Raw genomic sequence first — 21,985 nt, 5'->3', positions numbered from 1 at the left:
AAAATAAAATTTACCATTTGAATCCTTTTTAAATGAACAATTCTGAGACAAGAGTACATCCACACTGCTGGCAAGCAGCCCCTGAACTCTCCTGACCACCTCCCAGCTGGCCTCACCCAGTGGCCATGCCCTTCTCCCGCAGCCCCTGCACCCCCAACCCTGTCCTCTCCATATAAGGAGACCCTGTAAGCAGACCCACATCATGTCTCTCCTAAGAGGCCTAAACGTATCTTCAAAATAGAAACACCAGAATAATTGTAAGAATATTTTGAATTGTAACAACTGAAAGAGTAACAAAACATGGCTACGCACATGTTTTTGGCATTCTGCCCTGGGTAAAACGAATTATTTTTGTTTCATTTTGTTTGAGACAGTCTGCCATCTAACCTGGGCTGTCTAACTCACTACATGGCCAAAGACTTTATGGTGACCCTCCTTCACCCCTCCTCAGTGCTAGGATTACAAGCGCGTACCACCACACCCGATGCCCAAACTTCCAAAAAGCTTAAAATTCGGAAACTTACCTGTATAGAACTCCACATTGAAAATACTTATTATTATAACTACCACTGACAGCAGCAGGAGGTAAAAGATGACTTGAGAACTATATAAGTCGTTGAAAGACTCTAAAACACAAGAGAAATGAATCAGTGCTGTCCCTGTAGTCTTAGGCGCTGTGTTCAGCGCACTGCAATACAACAAGAGTTAGAAACACAAGTACAGTGTCTGTGGACGTATGTGTGCCCGAGGACACAGCACAGGACTGTGCGGCAGCTGGTTTGCTCTGAGTGCTGGGATCCATCCCTGGTCCCCGTTAACACCCTAACCCAAACACTGAGCCATCGCAGCAGATTCTGCAGCTACAATTTCAACTTGTTTTTTTCCCCAAGCTGGCGGGTCCAGTAGGATGTCAACACAAGAAACCCGAACTGAGCCCTTCAGATTTTGTTGTGGGTACTGGAAAACGGTGTTAGAATTTCTTTAAATAGCACACGTGTTAGTAAGAGAGAGAACACAACCACACACAACCATGCCGTCATGTGAAGGCTACCGCAGTAACATACCAAGCTTCTTTCCAAACACAAACAGTATTTTTAAACTCTACCTGGTAAGTACAGTTAGTGCCTATACCTGAAGTCAAAGCAACACGGAAACAGCATAATTTATAAGTCATCTAAAGGGCTGGTCTAAATAACAAAAACCAATGATGTTCCTGCGAGAACTAAAACACTCACATTTCAGGCTAACTCAACAACCAACATGCTTCCAAGTTTAAACTATGTACATGTTATTCTCTAAAAACATGAACAAAAGAAACACAAGGGACATCTTTGCGGAATAGACTCACTTAATAATGGAAACAATTATTTTTCAAAGTAGAATTCAGAGACCAAAATCTCACATTTCCTAAGCCTCCGAAATTAGGCATCTGCCATCTCTGCTCTGGCTTATCGGTAAATTTCACCAGTCCTGTGTGACTTAGCAAAGACTGATACATGTCAACAAGACATGACTCGCTGCTTAGCAGCAATATTTCCAAAGGCCAAAAAATAAAAAATTCTAGCTCCTTGATAACTAACACTTTTTTATAAAGGAAGATATTGTTGAGAAAAGAATTTTCCAAAAGTAATTTGTGGGTTTTTTTGGATTTTCTCCTTTAAAGATTTATTATTTATACAGTATTCTGCCTGCATGCCAGAAGAAGGCACCAGATCTCATTCTAGACGGCTATGAGTCCCCATCTGGTTGCACAAAAGTGCAAACCTTTATTTGTGTGCTACCTTTTTCTTTCTTACTATGTATCTAAGGTCTCACTCTATGTCCCAGACTGGCCTTGAACTCTGATCGACCTGACCGTCTCCCAAGTGACACTGGGCCAACAGGTACACACTACCACACCTGGCTACTTAGACAGTCTCCTAATGATCTTTCTGCTCTGCCATCGTACATAATCCGACACACTTGCTACTTTTATATAATAAAAATGGGAATTTTGTGCTATTCGGGGAGTGCCTTGACCTAACCTCAAAGTGAATGTTGTGATGTGTCAGTATGGACAGTATAGACTTACCTGACAGCCATTGTACAGGGTGGAGTAAATCGATGCTGCTGAAGGTTATAAAGGCTGTGGTGCAGATGGGCAGAAGCGACACTGACCAAACGATGCTTGCAACTACCCTCCAACCCAAAACCTAAAATTAAACACAACTCCTCAATCATGAAGCCAGTTACACTAATTTAGTCATGCAAATCCACTTCTTCGTATAGGTCACTAACCCTAACCATTTCTAAATGTATCCAAATCATGTCCACGCCCATTCAGACCCAACGGTTGCCAAACCACTACTGAACCGTATTATTGTCAGGAAACGGATGCTACTGGCACTGGCTTCCGAGTCAAGTGTAATTTAAGGCGGGGGGTGTGTGCACACTGACAGTCTGACACACGTGAACACATACACAGAAAAAAGATAAAATAAAAAGGGAACAAATGCTATAGGACTTAAGTGTGATTGGTGATACAGGTAGTAACAGGCCAAAATGTTTTTAGCCTAGGCTAAATTACAGTACATCCAGGTAGAGTCAGTATCCGAAAAAAGAATCTCTTTGCGCCTAAACAGACTGGACGCAGGAGCAGTGTTAAATAAACCAGGAATAGATGCTCGTGTTAGCGCCTCCTCAACCCCAGCGTCTCCTAAGGCCACACCACATTCAACACGGGGCACCCAAGGAATCAAGCCACTTGTTACGCAGCAGCTCGAAGAAGCGCTAACATTTTGCGCTACATCCCACCCACGCTGGCCAACTTCCACTTGGGACTCCAGCTCAACAGCCCAAACTTAACTTCCACGAAGGACACCCCCACACCTCTGGACCCAACACCCCGGGCTATAACCAAAACAGCCCCGAAACAGGCCCCTTCCAGCCAAGCGCGCACGCACGCACGCACGGCCGGAGCCTGGCCGCCCAGCCAGAGAGGCAGCGAGCGCCGCAGCGTGCTAACTCACACGCCAAAGGATGTTCCGTGACCGGCCGGCACAGGGCCCGCTCGCAGCCGTGGCCATGGGGATGGCGGCCCCCGCTCTCCAGCGTGCAGGGGACGAAGTGCCCGCCCGCCACCACTGTTCAAAGGCAGGGAGGGCCCGGGAGGACCCCGCTGGGGCTGCCCGGAACGCTGCCTGAGCAGGGTCCTGCACAGCCGCCAGACCATCTCCCTCCAGCCTCGCCTGAACAGCCTCAACTGGCCAGAACTGCCCCGTAGCCACATTCCCCCAGGACGGCTGTGACTCTAAAAACGGTCCTCCGGAGTCCAAAAAGTCCTTCCGAAGCAGAGTCCATCGGGGCGTCAAAAGCAAAGGGCGGTGGTGCTGCATGCTGGGAACTGTAGTCTCGACGACCTCTGCGAACCAAGGGGAGGAGGAGCGTTGCATTCTGGAACTTGGAGTTCCAAAATACAGGCTTGCGGTGCAGGAGCTGTAACGTGAAGCATGCTGGGGTGTCAGGTCCCTGGAACTGAAGTTACAGACAGTTGTGAGCTGCCATGTGGGGACTGGGAGTTGAACCTGGGTCCTGTTGGAAGAGCAGGCAGTACTCGTAAGAGCTGAGCCCTCTCTCCAGCCCCTCCTTTCTTTTCCTTTTCCTTTCTTTCCTCTTTTCTTCCTTTCTTTCTTCTTCTTTTTTTAATAAATAGCCACTGGAAATGCGAGAGGAAGGATGTTATACAGTCAGAACTGAAAATGTGATTTTTCCGCTCTTTTTTTTCAGAATGCCATGTTTCTAAAAGTGAAATCACAGGCCTCATCTTAATACTCAGTAACTTCACTAAAACCCTTTTTTTTAATAAATGGGTGTTTTGTTGCTTTAAAAAAGGTGTGTTTTCATGCTAGCGAGGATGTGGGAAAAGGGGAGCCCTCCTCCATTGCTGGTGGGAGTTCAAACTTGTATAACCACTTTGGAAATCAATCTGGCGCTTTCTCAGAAAACTGGGAATAGCCATACCAGCTATACCACTCCTGGGCATACACCCAAAAGATGCTCCACCATTCAGCAAGGACATTTGCTCAACCATGTTCATGGCGGCTTTATTTGAAAAATAGCCAGAAACTGGAACCAACCTAAATGTCTCACAACCAAAGAATGGATAAAGAAACTGTGGCACACTTACACAACGGAATATTACTCAGCATTAAAAACAAAGAAATCATGAAATTTGCAGGCAAATGGATGGAACTAGAAAAGTTCATCCTAAGTGAGGTAACCCAGACCAGGAAAGACACACATGGTATGTACTCGCTTATAAGTGGATTTTAGCCATATAGCACAGGATAGACACACTACAAATACAGACCCCACGAAGATAAGTAACAAGGGGGACCCTAGGGAGGACTCATAAATCTCAATCAGAAGGGGAAATAGAATAGACAGAAGTAATGGTGAAAGAGCAGGAACAAGGACCATCAGAGCCCATCAACCAGGGCCCAGAGGGGCCTATGGAGTCTGAAGCACCAACCAAGGACAATGCATGGTCTGGACCTCGGTCCTTGACCTACAAATCCCCGATGGGCATCTTAGGCTTCATGTGGGCCACAAGGGAGGAAGACAAACTCAGTCCTCATGTGAATAGGTGAGCTGGGGTCTCTGGGTGGGGGAGGGGCTCCCCGATTCTGAGGGAATAGGGGAAGGGAAGTTTTAGGAGGGAGGGTGGTACTGGGAGGAGAGGAGGGAAGGACCCGTGACCGAGACGTAAATTTAATTAATAAAAAAAATTTACAAAAAGAGTGTTTTGTCTTTCGCTTCAGCTCTTACACTTTTGATCCCCTTTGAGCCTCTAGGCCTTCAAGCATAAAATAAGAATAATAAAAAAAACAAAAACAAAAAAACAAAAAAAAAAAAAAACCAGCATCCTGTTGATGGGGTGAGGATGTAAATACCATGCTATAAAAAGACAAGCATTGAAGACTGGAGTGAGGCTGAGTGAGCAGAGAATGCTTTCCTTATGCTCACCAAGCCCTAGGCTTGATCTACAGCACACCCTTCCCCCTCCCCAAAAAAAAAAATGTGGCACAGTGGCACATGCCTATAATCCTGGCACTCAAGAAATTGAGGCAGGAGGATATAAAGTTCAAAGTCACCCTCAGCCAGTGGGTTTGAGACTAGTTTGGAATATGTGAAGCAGCTGTCTCCAACAAGAAGTTTCCCACGGACGAGGAGGTAGCCCAGTTAGCAGGGCCTACACTGAGTGCCGGGACCCCAGGCAGAAATGCTGAGCGTGGTGGTGGGAACTTAGAACCCCTGTGCTGGCAAGGTGAAGATTGGGAGCCCTCTGGGCCAGTGAACCAAGCCTGCTCTGAGCCAGTGAAGCAAGCGGGCCTGGAGCCTGACCTCAGGCTGACCTCAGGCCTCCCCAGGCTGACAAAACTGACCTTAGGCCTCCCCAGGTGAGCGTTAACCCCTTTTTCACACTCAGTTGCATGCCATGCCAACACTCAATACCCCAGAAAGGCAGAGAGGTAGACACAGGGTCCGGCTGACGCCGAAGAAACTCACAGGCTACTGAGGTAAACACGAGACGCTCAGTACTCTTTGCTAACAATCGGTTCTTGGCTTCCTTAAGGTATCATATTCAACTTTCAAAATTACATTAATACTAATCACACCTGAAACACCAAAAAAAAAAAAAAAAAAAAAGGGACTGCATTTGGTTAATAGGTCTGCACCAGGAAGAACCCTTCCTTCCAGTCAAGGAAAAAAAAAAAAAAAAACTTCTAAGGAGTCAGTTTACTATGAATCAGAAAAATATTTAAGGGAGAGAGCGTTCGTTTTGATGCCTGGTTTCGGAAGCCTTGGTCCAAGGTCAGCTGACTCCATGCTTTCTGGCTTGGTGAAATAGAGCGTGGCGGGGGTTGGGAGGCATGTGGGAAGAAAACTGCTCACTTCCAGGAGGCTGGGAAGCAGAAAGATGGGGTAGGAACAAGACACACCTCAGTGAATACCTTCAGAGCCCTGCTTTCCTTAACCAGCTCTCCTCGTAACTTCCACTGACTTCCTGCACTGCCATTAAATTATGAATCCATCCATGGATTACCCCATCCGTGGATCAGACTGCCTGTGATAGAACCAGTAGTGACTTCAAATTTGAAACTCTGAGGTCTCTGCCTCTAGACTGACTCACTAATCTGGGTATGGTGGTGTAGGGGTCAAGGATCGATTGCAGGGGTGGTCGATAAATAGCTCTACGAGTACATAAATTTAAATCAGTCTAAATAAGTTTCCATGCACACACCTGGGGGTCCAGGAAAGCAGAGGCTGGTCTCCGTGGTACTACGGGTGCCCACTCCAGTACCCTCTCACAGTTTTCAAGTGTAGAATCCCAAACAGAAGAGGTTGCTACACAGAGCCTCTACCCAGCCTCCCGTGATTCTGGCCAATGCTGTAACCCACCAATGTTATAACCAAGTTGCCTGGCAACTTCTCAGGGATCTAGCTAAATGAGTCAGTCGGTACTTGGTCTTTGCCTTTTTTGTTTTTGTTTTTCGAGACAGGGTTTCTCTGTGTAGCCCTGGCTGTCCTGGACTCGCTTGGTAGACCAAGCTAGCCTCAAACTCACTGAGATCCTCCTGAGGGCTGAGATGAAAGGCATGTGCCACCACACCCGCCCAGCTTTGTCTATCACATTCTTAAGTCATCTTTTGTTAGTATTCATTTATTCCTTTTCTCTGGCTTCCCACTGGTTCCCAGTCCTCACAAAAGCGGGGACTTGCTCTTGCTGCTTATTGTTTCCAAAGTGCTTGTCATAGTAGTAAAAGTCCAAGTATGCCTTAGTCAATGGACAGGATAATGACTAGAGCGAAAGATATTAAGTGTATCAGAATATGTCCATCTGGAACAACTTTTGATATTTAATTCAAAGAAATACATGATGTGGAAAACCGAAAGCGCACAGATTGTAGGCGAGAGTGGGAGAGTTACTGCTCAAATAGAGGCCACAACTTCCCCTGCACACACCCAGTGAGACCATATTCAGGGCCTGAGGGTCTGAGGGAGATGCTCCCAGCTTGTCACTGTCGGGAACTGAGTTAGTCCCTGAAGTAGCTGAAGGTAGCACAGGCACCCACAACCATCCACAGTCGCCCACAACCATCCACAGTCGCACCTGAGCCCCAGTTCCTTTGCCAATGACGAAACCATCTTGCCAGATGTTGTACTGAGTGAGGCTTTGCTCAGAAGTTCTCTGGTACGGTAACTAACTCCTCGGCCACTCCCGAGCTGCTAAGACCCTTTCTCTTTTCCTGCCTGTGAAAAACAAAACAGAGGGAAGTGTCCCTTCAGAGAAGCAGCAATTCAAAAACTGTGTACAAGAGACATGAAACTATAACCGGCTCCCTAGGGTAAAAGTAACTAAAGTGTGTGATGTGAATGAATCATACTAGTAAGTGTTACAACTTAACAATTACGTGATAGAACTTAGAGAAGAAATCAAATAAGATAAAAAAAATCATAAATGGAAGTTGAACTAGAAGGAACTCAAGAGCTAAAAAAAAAAACACAGTAGCAAAAGGATTTTTAGTTATAAAGGTATAAAGAAACAAAACAGGTTTTCAAAAAGTAACTAATAGAAGGCTTGGAGAGATGGCTCAGCCATTAAAGGCTGGGCTGACAACCAAAAATGTGACTAGTGGAAAAAATAAACAGAAGACAAAATGACTAAGCAAGGCCAGAGACATAGCTCAGTGATTTAGAGATGCTCTTCCAGAGGACCAGGGTTTGATCCCCAGGTGGTCCATAACTGACTGTAATGCCAGAGGATCTATCGCCCTCTTCTGGCCTCCAAGGGCACTGTACACACAAGGCACAGATACACTTGCGGGGGGGGGGGGGGGACACACTCATCTACATAAAAATGAATATTCTAAGTGACTAACAGAAGAATATAATAAAAACAAATAAAAGTGAACTAAAAGAGAAGTTAGGCAAAGAAGAGCTAGCCTCTGAATAACGGAAGCTCCTGAAAATCCTGGACCCTCCTTATAAGCCACCCAAGGACACACACAAATGTGGGACTTTTCTCTAATATTAACTATTTCTAATAATTTTAAAGTATTAAAAATGTCCCAAATCATTCATTTCAAATTCTTCAATTGAATAGATTTTTGTATTTTATAACTTGTAAAATATAAAGGCTTATAACAGGGTAGCAGATAACCCTTCATTCTGCTGACCTCTGCTTAACTTCAGACTCAGTCCTTCCCAGAGAGAAGGCAACTAGCATCCTCCATCTATCTATCTATCTATCTATCTATCTATCTATCTATCTATCTATCTATCTATCTATCTATCTATCCATCCATCCACCTACGAACCTACCTACCTATTTTTTATGTGCATTGGTGTTTTGCCTGCAAATATTTCTGAATAAGGGTGTCGGACCCCCTAGAACTGGAGTTACAGTCAGTTGTGAGCTGTCATGTGGGTCCTGGATCCTCTGGAAGAGCAGTTGGTTCTGTTAACTGCTGAACCATCTCTCTAGCCCAGGCTAGGCTACAAGCTCTTAACAGAATAAAATTAGCCTCTGCAATAGGAAAATAAGAGATTTCACTTTGAAAGAAAGCTCCTTGGCTATCCAGCATCTCTTGCACATTTAGTAAAGTTGAGCAAGAAAAGGAATTTGAAGCACAAGGGTGATATTTCCCTATGTGGTTGTGGTATAGGGAGCCCATGTTTCAGGGTGAGAGCAAGCCATTGTTCCAAAGACCCAATCCCCGGCCTCGGCAAGAAATCCAAACAGTTCAGTCCATTGATAGGCAAGTTTAGGCTCCTCCACAAGCCAGGTTGTTGTACTCCTTGTGGCTAGGTGGCAGGGCTCTCTGTTGTCTGCTTCATGGGGGCCAGAACTCATGCTGAAAACCAAGGAAGAGAGGAAAACCACAGGGAAACCCCAGATAAAACAAGCACAGCATGTCATCCAGGCCGCACACGTAGATTTTTCACACCTTTCAACACTGCATAGGTTTTCTACAAAGGAAGGTTTTGCCTATGACCCAGATGAGCCACATGAGAACCACAGGTGAAGGGCACACCCAGCGGCATCTCATCTACAGGAACATGAGGAAGAGGCTGCGCCAATTCAGTCTGGACCCTCAAGAGTGTACAAGGCCATAGGTAAAGGTTTCAGAATGAAGCAAATGCAGGGGAAAATCCCAGAGCTGCATAAAAAGCAGGGTAGCTTGAACAAGGCCTCAGCCTCAGTGTGTTCCCTCAGCTGTAAACAGGACAGCAGTGTACTGAAACTGAGCCCTGAGCCCTGAGCCCGGTCATCCACCATTCACATAATGGATCAGCTTGAGTTCTTGTGAGCTCAAGTGCCACGTGTTGTTTATAGCTGGCAGATTTCATCACCACTGTGAGATGCCCCAGAGATCTTTTCCTCTGGCACAGTGACCAGCAGCAAGACTTTAGAACCAGTAGTCCCCCTGCCCAGAAGGTGATAGAACAAACCAGCTTCTCACCAGCTCATGACGAACATGAACAAGAAATACAGCACTGGTGTTTTAGGTAGGTACTCTGAAATCGGAGGATGCTCTAAAATGATACAGCGCCCTCTAAAACAATGCTAACAAATTCACGACAGTCTGTTTGGATCCAGGCTGATTCTAAAGCTTTTCTCAGAGCCCCTAGATGAAAGGACAGACAGAACAAGACCAGCATCCTTGCCCAGAGACACATTCGGCAAACTGTAGTCTGGGACTGGGGGCAGGGCCTTGAAAGAAATAAGATTTTGCCTGGGAACCTGGCTATCTCCCCTGAAGAGACTAGAGTTATGCTCCATCTGTGGTGAAATGTGGCTTGGCTAGCTACCCGCTGACTTCATCTCCCTGTGACAGCTTTCTGCAGACTCTGCCCTGCCCCTCCCCCACCTTGCAAACGGTATACTAAACTTGCTTTGCATAACACATAGCTTATGCAAGAACTCTGGATCCCAAACTTTCCTATCTCTTTCACTGCCTTGATTCCCTAGTCCTCCCTCTCAGGAACCCGTCACGGAAGAACAACCTGCTGGTCCAGGTCAAAGCTTCCGGAGTTCCCGGAAGAACTCGTTTCATGCATCACCTTGTTCATTTAATCCAGCAGCCCTCACTAAGCAAGGAGCAGGGCCAGGCGTCGTGCTAGATGCTTCTGTCTGGCTCTCGGGCTTCATCTTTAGCTACCCTGTCCTCATGGGTCTCCAACCAGGGCCCCTGGAAGAACCGGACACTAGCGTGTGTTCAGCTTGCATCCTGTTCTTGGGCGCTGAACTAGGACAGGGGTCTACGGAGCTGAAACTGGGGGCTGGAGAGATGCCTGATAGTTAAGAGCCCGGACTGCTCTTCCAGAGAACCTGGGTTCAATTCCCAGAGTCCACATGGCGGCTCACAACTGTTTTGTAACTCCAGTTCCAGGGGCTCTGATACCCTCTTCTGACCTCTGAAGGCACCAGGCACACATGGTGTACAGACACACATGCACCCAAGACGTACAGAAGATTCAAAACTTTTTTTTGTTTTTGTTGTTGTGTTTTGTTTTGTTGTTTTTTTACCCCAGGCAGGGTTTCTCTATGTAGCCTTGACTGTCCGGACTCCCTTTGTAGACCAGGCTGGCCTCAAACTCACAGAGAGCCGCCTGCCTCTGCCTCCCAAGTGCCAGGACTAAAGGTGTGCGCTACCACTCCCAGCTTTAAAGAACCTGAGACTTACAAGCTTGGGGGCCCCTCCCAGTCCCCAAACACGACGTTTTTTGTTGTTACAACTCCACCTGTGGGGGACTCTATCAAATCCCTTTTATGACACTGCTTAAGCCAGATTCTACTGTCAGACCCCCTGCTTTCAACTGGGCACGTGTGACACTCACCAGTAACCACCGTACCTGGAAGGCTGAGGCACGAAGATCACAGATTTAAGGCTAGCCTGGGCTACACAGCAAGGTGCTTTCTCAAAAATATACGGCAAAACGAAAATCCACTCATCTCACTAGATTGTGTCTAAATGTTGACTTCTATGACGATTTCCCCGGGTGTGAGGTGTGAGAAGGGACTGGGTGTCCAGGTCTTCCCATGTTGCCCAGGCTAGCCCACAACTCCTTGAATAAGTGCTCCTCACCTAAGCCCTCCCCTTGCCTGCCCCACCCTCACCTTTCACTCCCAGTTTTAGCCACAGTGACAATCATTGCCTAGGAAAGAAGAGCTGAAAAGTCTCACACCGAACGTCACTTTTTTTTATTTTCAGGGATGGACTTTTAGGGACTCACATACGCTAAGCAAGTGTTTCTTCATGTGACCGACACCCCCAGGCCAACACTTAAGTCTTGCTAAGCAGGTGACGAGGCTTCATGGTGACGACAATCAGTCCCCTGCTGACGTGGGCCATCCTGCTTTTCAGGGTGGTGGATGCTGTGTCCAGAAGAGCCACGCACCCGCAGAAGTGAAGTGAGAGGCTGAAAAAACAAAAGGCGAGGTTCGAGATAAAGATCGCCGGAACTAAGCGGCAGAAAGGCTCTTCAGCTTCAGTACCAGAGGCCGCCACCCCCAAACCCACAGATCCTGACTTACACCCCTAGTTCTGTGCTCAGTGAAGAGATGGCGGCTGGAAGGATATGGCAATGCCTAAGCGCTTCCTCTACTTTCCTGGAAACCCAGCTGACCTTCTCTGACCTGGAACCCCAAAGATCTCTTCACTCCTCTTCCACCCACTTCCTTGTGGCCCCACTGTATGAGATCTGTGGCCATCGCCAGGGAGACGGCCCAGGGGTGAAACACCCGCTGCACAGCTGTGAGGACTGGAGTTCAGCTCTCCGGAGCCTACGGAAAAGCCACGTGGATGTGGTAGCCCAGTCTGTAATCCCGGAGCTCAGCAGGAAGGGACGGGATCCCCAGGGCAAGCTGGCGAGGTGAACGAGCCCAATCAGTGAGCTCCCACACCTGGCCTCAGTAAATAGAGAAAAATGACACAAGACACCTGATTTCGGCCCCTGGCCTCTGAATGTATACGCATGTGTATACACTCCCCCCCGACACACACACATACATGTGAACATACACACACACACAGACACAAAGAAGAATATCTGGGAACTTGTTGGAGGGAAGCTCCTTAGGCTGGGGATGGTCTAAACAGAGAATGAAACACTCCATCCCGCAGGGAAGCCCCATGAAGATACAAGTCAACAACTCAAAAGTGTCAGGAAATTCCTGAAACTGACCAGACTCACTAGCCCCTCCCTTCCAAGTTTATATAAGGACTTGGGACTGTGTAGAAAAGCCCTCAGACCAGCTAAGCTGCCTTGGAGAGACACTTTCGAGCTTGCTGTCTACCATGTTGTACGTGAGCTTCAGGTGTCCGGCCGTTTTCAGCTAATACCTACTCTGGGGAGGGATTTTTGATAATGGTTTTGGTGATGCAGCTGTGTCTGCATCTTTTCTGTTCCTGGAAGAAACCCCTCACCCACACTTCTATAAGCAAACCCAACAAACACGGCAGTTCACCAAGCTACACTTTGGCGGTGTCGTAACTTGGATCTGTCGTTGGTGCCCTGTCTAGAGTGAGTGGGCATTTACTCATGTCTCTCTAGGAATAGAGACATATAACGTAACCAGCCTGGAAAGCTGTGGTACTTAGAACAAGAGGTTAAACGCAAGGGCATGAGGAAGGATACAAAGCTTGAGGCAGATCATGGCTAACCAGGGAGTCTGGCTTTTCAAAAGTGGGTATGTGTGAGATAGACTGGGATTGCGCTTGCCCTGTGATAAGGTGAGGAGGGTGAGGCGGGGGGGGGGGGGGTGGACACTGCTGTTAGGCTGCAGCCTGGCTGGCTGTTGTAGTTATCTGTATAGCTGCTGTAACAGATGTACCTAAGGGAGGCATGGTTTATGTTGACTTTCAGTTCCGGGGCATACAGTCCATCATGGCAGGGAAGGCACAGTGGCAGAAAGAAGAGGTGGCTGGCTATATTGCAGCCTCAGTCAGGACGCCAGGAAAGACAAGCGCTCAGTTTCTCACAAAGTTGCCCAGGCTGTCTTTGAACTTGTATCCCTCCTACTCCACCACCTGGGATCACAGCCTGCTCCAGCAAGCCTGGTGATGAGGTGGTTAATTTTTGTTTTGCTTTGCTGACACTGGAGAGGGAACCCCAGGCCTATGGTATGGATTTTTGTTCTGTCTGATTTTGTTGTTGCTGGTCGTGCCTCTCCCCACCCCACCGCGAGACGGGGTTTCTCTGTGCAGCCCTGGCTGTCCTGAAACTCATCCTGTGGAGCAGGCTTCGAACTCACAGAGATCTGCCTGCCTCTGTCTCCTGAGTGCTGGGATTAAAAGTGTGTGCCACCATGCCTGGCTTCTGTGGATGGATTTCTTAATCTCGTTGAAGATTCCTGTGCTGGGTCCTGTGCCAGAGCACGGGCGTAGTGGTAGATAAGATATATACGGTCTCAACTCTCAGGAGAGCTAGCCTAGCAGATGGAGGAGCAGGACAAACTCACATTGCATTAATTAATTAACCACAACCGTGAATGACTGTGAGAGGGCACAATAAGGAGAGGCCAGTGTGAGTGGCGATGTCATTTGCCACAGCAGGAAGCACGCTGGGCACCTAGCATACTGGAGAACCTCTTTAGCTTAGGATGCAGCGAAGTTGAGGCACCTCACTGGGGACCTGCAAGAGATGGGAGCTTGGAAAGAAGGGCTAGAGACTGCACCCCAGGAGAGGAAGGCACGTGGCAGGAAGTGTTCTAAACACCCGGCCGCCTTCTCAGATGAAGAGCCAGGATCTCCCTGGAGGGCTTCCCAGGGCAGGGTCTTGTTCAGTTGTCTGCACTGGACCAGGGCACGATCAAGAGGCCGTGGCAGATGGCAGGCGCTATGTGCTCAGGGCAGCTGATGGCCGCGAGGTCCCCGTGACAAGTGCTCACTGGGTAAAAGCTAGCACCCGCTGGAGCAACAACCTGACTGACCTTCCAGGAAACAGCAGCTCAGCGTTCTGAAACGCTAATAAAAGGCAGGGAGAAGCTGGCACACAGCACGGAGTCTATTTCCTAAGTATTTTCTGTTTTGTTCCAAATTAATGGGTTAGAATTTCAACCCAGGGCATTACCTTCTCCTCCTGCCAACTTTTAACGGGTAGTCTGTAGGGAACATTCCAGGGGGTCCAGCACTTGGGCAGAGATAGGAGGTACAATGGCACCGCCTCTCTGTGCCAAGCTTGGCCTGTGACATCACCATCAGCCAGCATTTCCTCCTCTCTCAGACGTCCTCTGCTTTTTAGCCTGAGGCTTGACTCCTGGCTACTTCTGGCTCCTCACCTTGGGTAGCCTCAGCGCAGCACGGGTGAGCCCTGTACCTTGCCATGGCCCAGCACTGCGTGTGACCCATGCTAGCACTGCCTGGCGTGCGGTATTCCCATCAGAGGTCTCCACGGCCATGTCCCGTTAACCTGGAAGGGCTTTGGTCTGTCCAGGGTGTGTGTGTGTGCGATATGAAATCAGAAAGTAGAAACCAGTGCTCTTAACTGCTAAACTAGCTTTCTAGCACCATAAAAGTAAATCTTAAAAAAATAAAAAGATTCAGGCAGTGATGGGACATATTTTCAAAAGACAACAAGTTCCTTTATCCTCAGATCCACCTTGCTGGCCCGAGAGGGCTTATTTTATAAGTTAAAAGGGCTTCTACACAGTAGTTCTTCTATTATGAAATCAGCTTTGACTTTCTACTGCAAGCTGCCCCCTCCCGTTTTAAAAAAGAGTTGCACTTGGGAGGCAGAGGCAGGCGGTTCTTGAGTTTGAAGTCAGCCTGGTCGGCAGGGTGAGTTCCAGGACATCGGGGGCTACACAGGAAAACCCTGTCTCCAAAAACAAAAGCAAACAAACGACAACAACAGACAAATGAAAACAAGTGTTTCCACCCAGTTCTGGTTTGGTTGGTCAACCGTGAGGTTGACCCTGGGTCGCTTACAGAAACGTGGCAGCATGCAGGCAGCAATGCTGTTTGGATATTAGAGTGGGCGGCGCCTTGCAAGGCCCAGCTCCTCTCCACAAGGGACTGTCGGCCAGTCCTAAAGGCCTTGGGAGGCAGATATCGGGACTGTTCTGACAGTAACTGTTGTGTCGTGCTCGGAGGTCCACAACTACCTGCCCAAGCTGCAGGCAAACCTTTCTACTGTTAAAAAGGACAGTATTTTGCTGATCTGGTTAGCATCTCAGGTCCTCCATTCTACCTCAAAGAAAGGGAAAGAGGAAGAAAACGAGACGGCAACAGCCCAGGCACTGGGAAGAGTTTCAGAGCATGAGCCAGATGTCCAAGATAAAGGAACTTGTCTTTATCAGTTAGATCCCCAGAGCCCATAGGGTAGAAAAAGGAGAAGCAACTCCCTTGGGAGGTCCTCTGGCTTCCTATACATGTGCAATCTCTCTCTCTCTCTCTCTCTCTCTCTCTCTCTCTCTCACACACACACACACAAAGAAATACATTATACATAATGTATTCGTGTTCAAAAAGTAAAGAAAGAAGAGCTCATGGTATGAGCAAGAGAAAGGGGCACAGCTCGTGAACCCACATGTCCAGTCAGGAGGATTTTCGCTACACAGACCTCTCCAGAAACCGTTTGTTCACCTGTCGTTAAAGCCCTCGTCACACTGTAGATGACCGGTTGCTGCCTGCTCTCCTCTGTGCACGCCTACTGGCTGCCCGTGAGAAGGTGCCTCTGCCTGGAGGTGATCTTTCATATGATCCTACAAGCCAGCGCAGACCGAGGAATTCCCGAGGAATTTCTGGGCATTACCGGGGTCTTGACACTGGAGAAGCAGCACTGACGCCCAGGAGGTAAGGCCAGGATGGACACAGATCCTCTGTGACCTGCTGCAGTCATGTGTTCGAGGGCAGCTTCCTCTCACCAGTAACTAGAGACTCCACAGGAGTCCAGCGCTCCCCGGAGAGGAGAGGCCAGTGTTCTCACAAGAACCCATTCCAGGCTGAGCCGTTCCCATCCACGGGTTTATTCAGGGAAGGCTACTGTTGAGACTCAAAGTCATTTTTCTTCAGTGAAAGCCAGGAGCCCAGAGCTGACAGAGGAAGGCATCGGCGGCTCATAAATCCATAGTGCCCAGGCCTCTGAGCAGGCTCTCTTATTGGCAACGCGATGGATGCTCTGCCAGAGAGGCAGCAAACAAGCCATTCATCATGATCTCATTTGGAGACTTGACACCTAAATGGAGCTACCCCCGCTCACAGCTCTGTGCACAGCCCAGAGGTGCCAGATCTGTGCAGACCAGGAAATCTCTTCCCGGACCCTGCAGCAACTCTCTGGAGGGTGCATGCAACTCCTTTGTAGCAAAATGCAAGAAAGGGCCTAAGTCTCCTCCGCTCAGGGGTCAGTCAACAGAACCCTCATGAGCTTGATGTCCGGTAATCTAGGCCAGGGAGACAGGTGATGGCTGCCTGTGTTCTCTCTGTCCCTCTGCAGCTGGACTCAGAGATCCTGGTTCTCAGAGATACTTGCCACTGTGGCATCGCCGTGTCCGGCTGAACAGCCTAGACTGTCCCCTTCCACAGGCCACAAGAAGGGGACAACTCTTTCAGATGTGAGTGGTGAGCTGCTTGTACTCACCTTCAGATCCCAATTCGAAGGAGACCCTCTTGTGAAGCCCAAGTCACTCCCTCCTGTGCCTTGCATGGCTCAGGTTTCAGCCTGCCTGAGGAACTGCTTTCTCACAGCACGTAGCATGACCTGTTAGGTGGATCACCAAGGCTCCTTGAGGCAATGACCAGCTCTAGCTTTCGAGGTCCCATAGAACCGCCTTGGCAAATGTGTGAGCGGCAGAGAAGGCCTCAGCTCAGGGTAGAAACCACCATCTATGCCCTCAGCTCACCCTCCCAACATGCACTGCTCACCTGTGCTGCTCGGGACAGCCAGGCCCTGGGCCTGGCACTACAGAGGCCGAGGCAGGAAAAACTCTGCCCTATCCATGAGAACTTTGGCCTAAGGAAGGAGCCTGCCCTGCCAAGGTCTTCTACAGCCACATCAGAAGGGTTGTACTGACCCCTGTCCATTCTGGCTTTGATGAAGTATGCAATCATACGATGATACCTACATGACAAGGGACCGACGGTGGCGCCCAGCCAACAGCTTTCAAGGTTCCCTCATGATTACCTGAGTGGGTGATGATTAAGCCATGATGAAGGCTCATGCTTAAGGTAGGAGGCCCCACACAAACTCATTGAAGAAGTGAAAAAGAAAAAAAAGAACTAGAACTTCTGTTTACATTTCCTTAAAAACGTAAGTTTCAACAGTTGCCATAGAGACTGACAATAGCATATGCAAATACAGAAGTCACACATCACTGGTTTGTACTGGGTGAAGAATGGAAAATGGCCTCAATGCTGCTGTCTCGTAGCCTTGTATAATTCTCTTCCCCCTTCAGTGTGGGCTAGGCCTGTTAACTTGCTTCTAACCAATAGAATGAAGCAAGGAAAAGACTCACTTTCAGGTCTGTGCTATGCGGGACAGTCACTTCCATTTTGCTAACAGACTCTTGCTGACGTCACCCTTGTTCATTTCTGGCTTTGATGAATTATGCAATCATACAATGATACCTACATGACATGGAACCAACAGTGGCCTCCAGCCAACAGCCTGCAAGGCTCCCTCATTCTCATCAGCCCCAGGAACTAAACCCCGCCAAATGATCCTAGGAGTGGAGAAGTTCTTCCCCAAGTCTGGCCTCTGGATGAGCCCCAGCTCCAGTGGCTCATGGCCACAGCCTCGGAAGTGAGGAAAAAGCTAGGCTGTGCCCAGACTCCACAGCAACAGGGGAGACAGCAACAGGTAACTGACACGGGATTCAGACTTGACCGTGAGCAATACATAGAGTCAAGAAGCAAGCACTCTGACTACAGCTCTCTCAACCAGATAGAAGGGCTTCACAAAAACTCTGAATGGCAGCAGGGTGGCCCACACAGGTTTCAGAAGTAGAAAGAACGTCATCTCTAAAAACTGGGGAGGATGGGCAAACTTGGAACCTGGCTCTCCGAGACCTGGGTTCAAGTCCTAGTTCTGCCTCTCAGCTGCAGGTGACCACAATCCACTACACATCTTCCCCCTCTTCATCCGTGCAATCAGGTGGGCAAAGCCCCGGCAGAGATGCTGATGAGACAGTGACCTGGGAAGTTTAAACAGATGTGTGCTAGTTTCCTACCAAACTCGGATGACTGTGAGCAGGGAACTGTGCTCTCTTGCCCTTAGCTTCATTCATACAGGCGAGGAGGAAAGCCCACGCTCCCCTGGCCTTTGATTCTAAACTACATACCCTTGAGAAGAAAGGAAAGCCCAGGAGCTGTCCCCAGCCTCACAGGAGACACCTTTACTATCACATCCTATTAGCTCAAAGGGCTTATGACTGGAATTCCTCCTCGGCGAAGAAAGAAAATCCCTCACACATTTTTAAAAAACAAAAATAAAATATCAAAACAAAGTCAAGGGGGGCTACCAAATTTCAATATAAATCGTCAGTAGCACAGTGGCTCTCACTGTATTCCTGAGGGCCACTTGCCCTGTCTCTGAGCGTCACACAATCTTCTCACACAGGCTGTGTGTCCCTCCTTTTATAGATAGGTTATCTATGGCTCAGAGGCACCTTGTAGGTACAAGGCCGAAATAAGCTTCCGTTCTAATTCTCTCTGGCCACTAGCCTGATGGTCGTTGCCCATACCCTTTGCCCTGGGAGACAGGACAGCTAGGCTTTTGAGAGCAGAGTGAAGGATCTGGGCCCACAGTGGCTGGCTAACTGACTGAACGCGGAACTGGCAGATGGACACACAGACAACGCAAGGAGTAGAGTATGTACGGTACGAGGGGTGACAGGCTCACCAGGGAAGCGATGACTGTGGGAAAGGAAGAACATTCTAGACAACAGAACTGTAGGTGTGGGTGCATTCCAGCAACAGCAACGGGCAAATGTTCAGCGCGGGAGCAGAGATACGCCAGGACCTGGAAGGGACACAAACTCGGGAGGCCCCATGCTCCAGTCGGCCCTAAGAGGCCTCTGGCGAATGCAGCCCAGCTTTGCTTCGGTCTGTGAGTGTCGGGGAAGAGCTGGCCTTGGTCTGAGGACAGTGGCCCCAGGTGGCAAGGGAATCTAGGTGACTGTGGTCACGACAGATAGTACCAGATCATGGTCGGTACCACCCAAAGAAGCTTCCCCTATCCTGCAAGAAGAATGATGTACACTACAGTGTGGAAGGTGCCAATGGAGGACTGTGTGCGGCCAGGGGAGACTGAGTCAGTAATAGTTTTTTGTCCTGGTTTACAGCCTCTTCTTTCAAATGTTCCTCTTGACTGAAGGCTTAATTCCCTTCGGAACTTAAGTATGCAAATGATGTTGAGAGCACGTTTATCTAGTTCTCCAGCAGAGGAGTAACTTCAGAGGCTCTGAACAAATGAAGCCTTTGGAGAAATCCACGGTCATTCAAGAGGGCGTAACATGGGCTTCAGGGGCCAGCCTGAGAGGTCACAGAGATGCAGAAAAAGTCAGTGGGACGGTTAAGCAATGGAAGGAACTCTTCCACACCACTGGAAGGAGTAGACACGGTGGGTGTGATGACAAAAGCAGTGACATCATTACCCCGGGATCTCAGGGCTCCTGCCTCTCACCTCTGTGAGGGAGTTGATTTCAGAATGAACTTTCAGCAACAGAAACATAACCACATAAAGGTGTGCAGAAAGCCTCGGGGTCTAGCCTTCTGTCCCTACACAACTGACAGCCCTGCCCATTTGTGACGTACCACACAGGAAGCCGCCTGTTAGCTGGATTTGGCCGCTGCTACCGTCTGGTTGGGAGTGGCTGCAGGTGTGGTTGCCGGAACATGGTCCATCTCTGGAGCATCAAAAAAGTAAGCCTGCAGGGAAAGAGACACGTGGGAGAGCCAGGTGAGGGCTCTTCTAGGAGCCGATGTTCATAGTCCTTGGGGCCTCTGCCCTCCGCCATCATGTCTGTCCTCACTCTGAACTGCAGATACCTCTCTGAAAGTCTGCCTCACTCACCTGACCTTTTAAAACTTAGTTCCCACTAAATCTTCCCAGAGACCTTGAAGGGCTGTTACGATGCTCTCCCCTAACAGAAGCAGAAATCGAGATTCACAGAGACCGTCCCTGGATCAGCGAGCATGGCTCGTGAGCAGCGGAGCCAGGACTGGCAGCGGAGCTCCTCTGACTCCAAAGCTCATGTTCGCAATGACCTCGCACGGGCACGGGTCTCTGTCTCCACCTCTGTTCTACCAGCACTTCCTCCGGCTGGGCACGGTAGTAAGTAGTCAGATGTTTAGGGGCCGGTTGGCTCACTCTGAGTGGGGACCTTGACGAGAAGGCACCGGGCACGCTCCACTCCTAGGACTTGAGCTTGAAAAAGAAGCCTGGGACAACTGCTTCCACTCACCGCCCCAGTTCAGCTGACAGGAACCTGGGGGTGGTGGGTCAGGGGAGGCCGCAGGATGCTAATGTTAGCCCGGAAGAACACCTGTCTTGTTAGCCTTCAAAGGGAAGGTGAAGCCGTTACTGTACCAGGGGTGGGGGTGGGGCTCAAGAAAGTGCAAAAGTAGAAAGCAAAGAACCATTTTCAGCAGTTCTGCCCTTATTTGCCAGAAGAGGGCGCCAACACGACACACTGTGCCAACCTTGGCACTCTTTACCGGTAACATCTCTGTAGTCTCTCTTTGCCTTTTCTCATAAGCTCCCTCTAGCTTATCACACCCCCAGGGCAAGCCTCCTTTTAAAGGCTTTTCCTGCAGCTGCAGGCAGAGGCCAGAGCACCCACATCCACCTGGGCTCCGCAGGCCCAGGAACACTGAGAGGGGCAGTGGGTAAAGGGTCTCGACAGGCCCCTGGAGGAAGCACGCTTCAGCACCCTGTGAGCCTCAGGGCTGAGTGCGCCAGGTTCCTCATCCACACCAGCTACCCACACTGTGCCTCTTAGCAAGCTTCTCTACCTCCTCAGTTCTGTCTGTAAAATGTAAAGATGGGGTCGGCGGGGAGAGGAATGGTCTCTAAAAGGCTTTCTCTTCTAGTCTCTACCCAGCCTGCAATCTGGTACAGGGTCCGTGCCCACGCCAGCCCATCCTGAGGTACTGCAGCCACAGCCACCCATCTCTCTGAGGTCAGCAGTAGCCAGCACATTAGGCTGGACAACCCACCAAGGACACCTTCTGGGTGCTGCCTTCGCCCAGCAGGGGCGGCCTGGAGATCATTTTCAAGCAGGGACCTTGGCAGATGGGGGGCTGCCACACACATCGCCGCACTGAGAGGAAAACATCAATGTGCATTTCCCCGGGGAGCTGCAGAAAGCCAGGCGAGGCTGTCTGGTTCAGAAAACACCAATCCGCATTTCCCGGGGAGACGGAGAAAGCCAGCCTCTCGGCTCAAAGGACTCCCTAGCTGACTCCTCCTCATGCTTTCCAATAATAATAATAATAATAATTAATAATAATAATAATAATGTCTTCTGATCACATGAATAGACATTTTTCTTCCTCTCTTTTTCTGTATGTGTGTCTATGTGCATGTTCACCTGCGTGGGTGTCTTTTCCCTTTGGGTCTCACTATGCATCTCTGGCTGACCTTGAACTCACAAGGATCCACCTCCCTCTGCCTTCTGAGTGCTGGGACTATAGGCGTGTGCCACTGCCACCATGCCCGGAGAGACACCGAATCTAACCCTAACCCTAACCCTAACCCTAACCCAACCCTAACCCTATGTCTAACGTCTTGAGGCTTTTGCAGAGCAAGCCTTGACATTTGTGCACGATACAGCACCAGAGAGATGGTTCCTAAGGTGAGGGTGTTTGCAGGGAAGCCTGGTGACAGGAGCTGGATCCCCAGAACCCACCTGACTTCCAAAAGTTGTCCCCCGACTTCCCCAAGTGTGCCACGACATGAACGTGCCTGCCCTTGGTACATCTGCTAAAAAGAAGTAAGT

At 49.1% G+C, this 21,985-nt stretch overlaps 2 protein-coding genes across 3 annotated transcripts in view; both read right to left on the bottom strand.

Moving 5' to 3' along the window:
- Ndc1 (NDC1 transmembrane nucleoporin) overlaps positions 1-3,309 on the bottom strand; it is a 48,720-nt gene extending 45,411 nt beyond the window's left edge. The window contains exons 1-3 of the mRNA XM_055629074.1: positions 3,009-3,309; positions 2,072-2,192; positions 525-626 (exon numbers count right to left, since the gene is read on the bottom strand). Of these exons, the coding sequence (XP_055485049.1) occupies positions 525-626; positions 2,072-2,192; positions 3,009-3,065 (280 nt within the window). The 5' untranslated portion in view covers positions 3,066-3,309. The remainder of the gene's footprint in view (positions 1-524; positions 627-2,071; positions 2,193-3,008) is intronic.
- Positions 3,310-11,226: 7,917 nt separating this feature from the next.
- The window catches only part of Yipf1 (Yip1 domain family member 1), a 30,228-nt gene continuing 19,469 nt past the window's right edge, over positions 11,227-21,985 (bottom strand). For both annotated transcript variants that reach the window (XM_055628953.1, XM_055628954.1), the window contains exons 9-10: positions 19,800-19,913; positions 11,227-11,466 (exon numbers count right to left, since the gene is read on the bottom strand). In XM_055628953.1, the coding sequence (XP_055484928.1) occupies positions 19,818-19,913 (96 nt within the window). In that variant the 3' untranslated portion in view covers positions 11,227-11,466; positions 19,800-19,817. The remainder of the gene's footprint in view (positions 11,467-19,799; positions 19,914-21,985) is intronic.

Source organism: Psammomys obesus, unplaced genomic scaffold (genome assembly GCF_907164565.1).
Source record: "Psammomys obesus unplaced genomic scaffold, mPsaObe1.curated_primary_1811, whole genome shotgun sequence".
Lineage (NCBI taxonomy): Eukaryota > Metazoa > Chordata > Mammalia > Rodentia > Muridae > Psammomys > Psammomys obesus.
The sequence above is the reverse complement of the archived record's forward strand: the minus strand, read 5'-3'. Positions and strand labels throughout refer to the sequence as shown.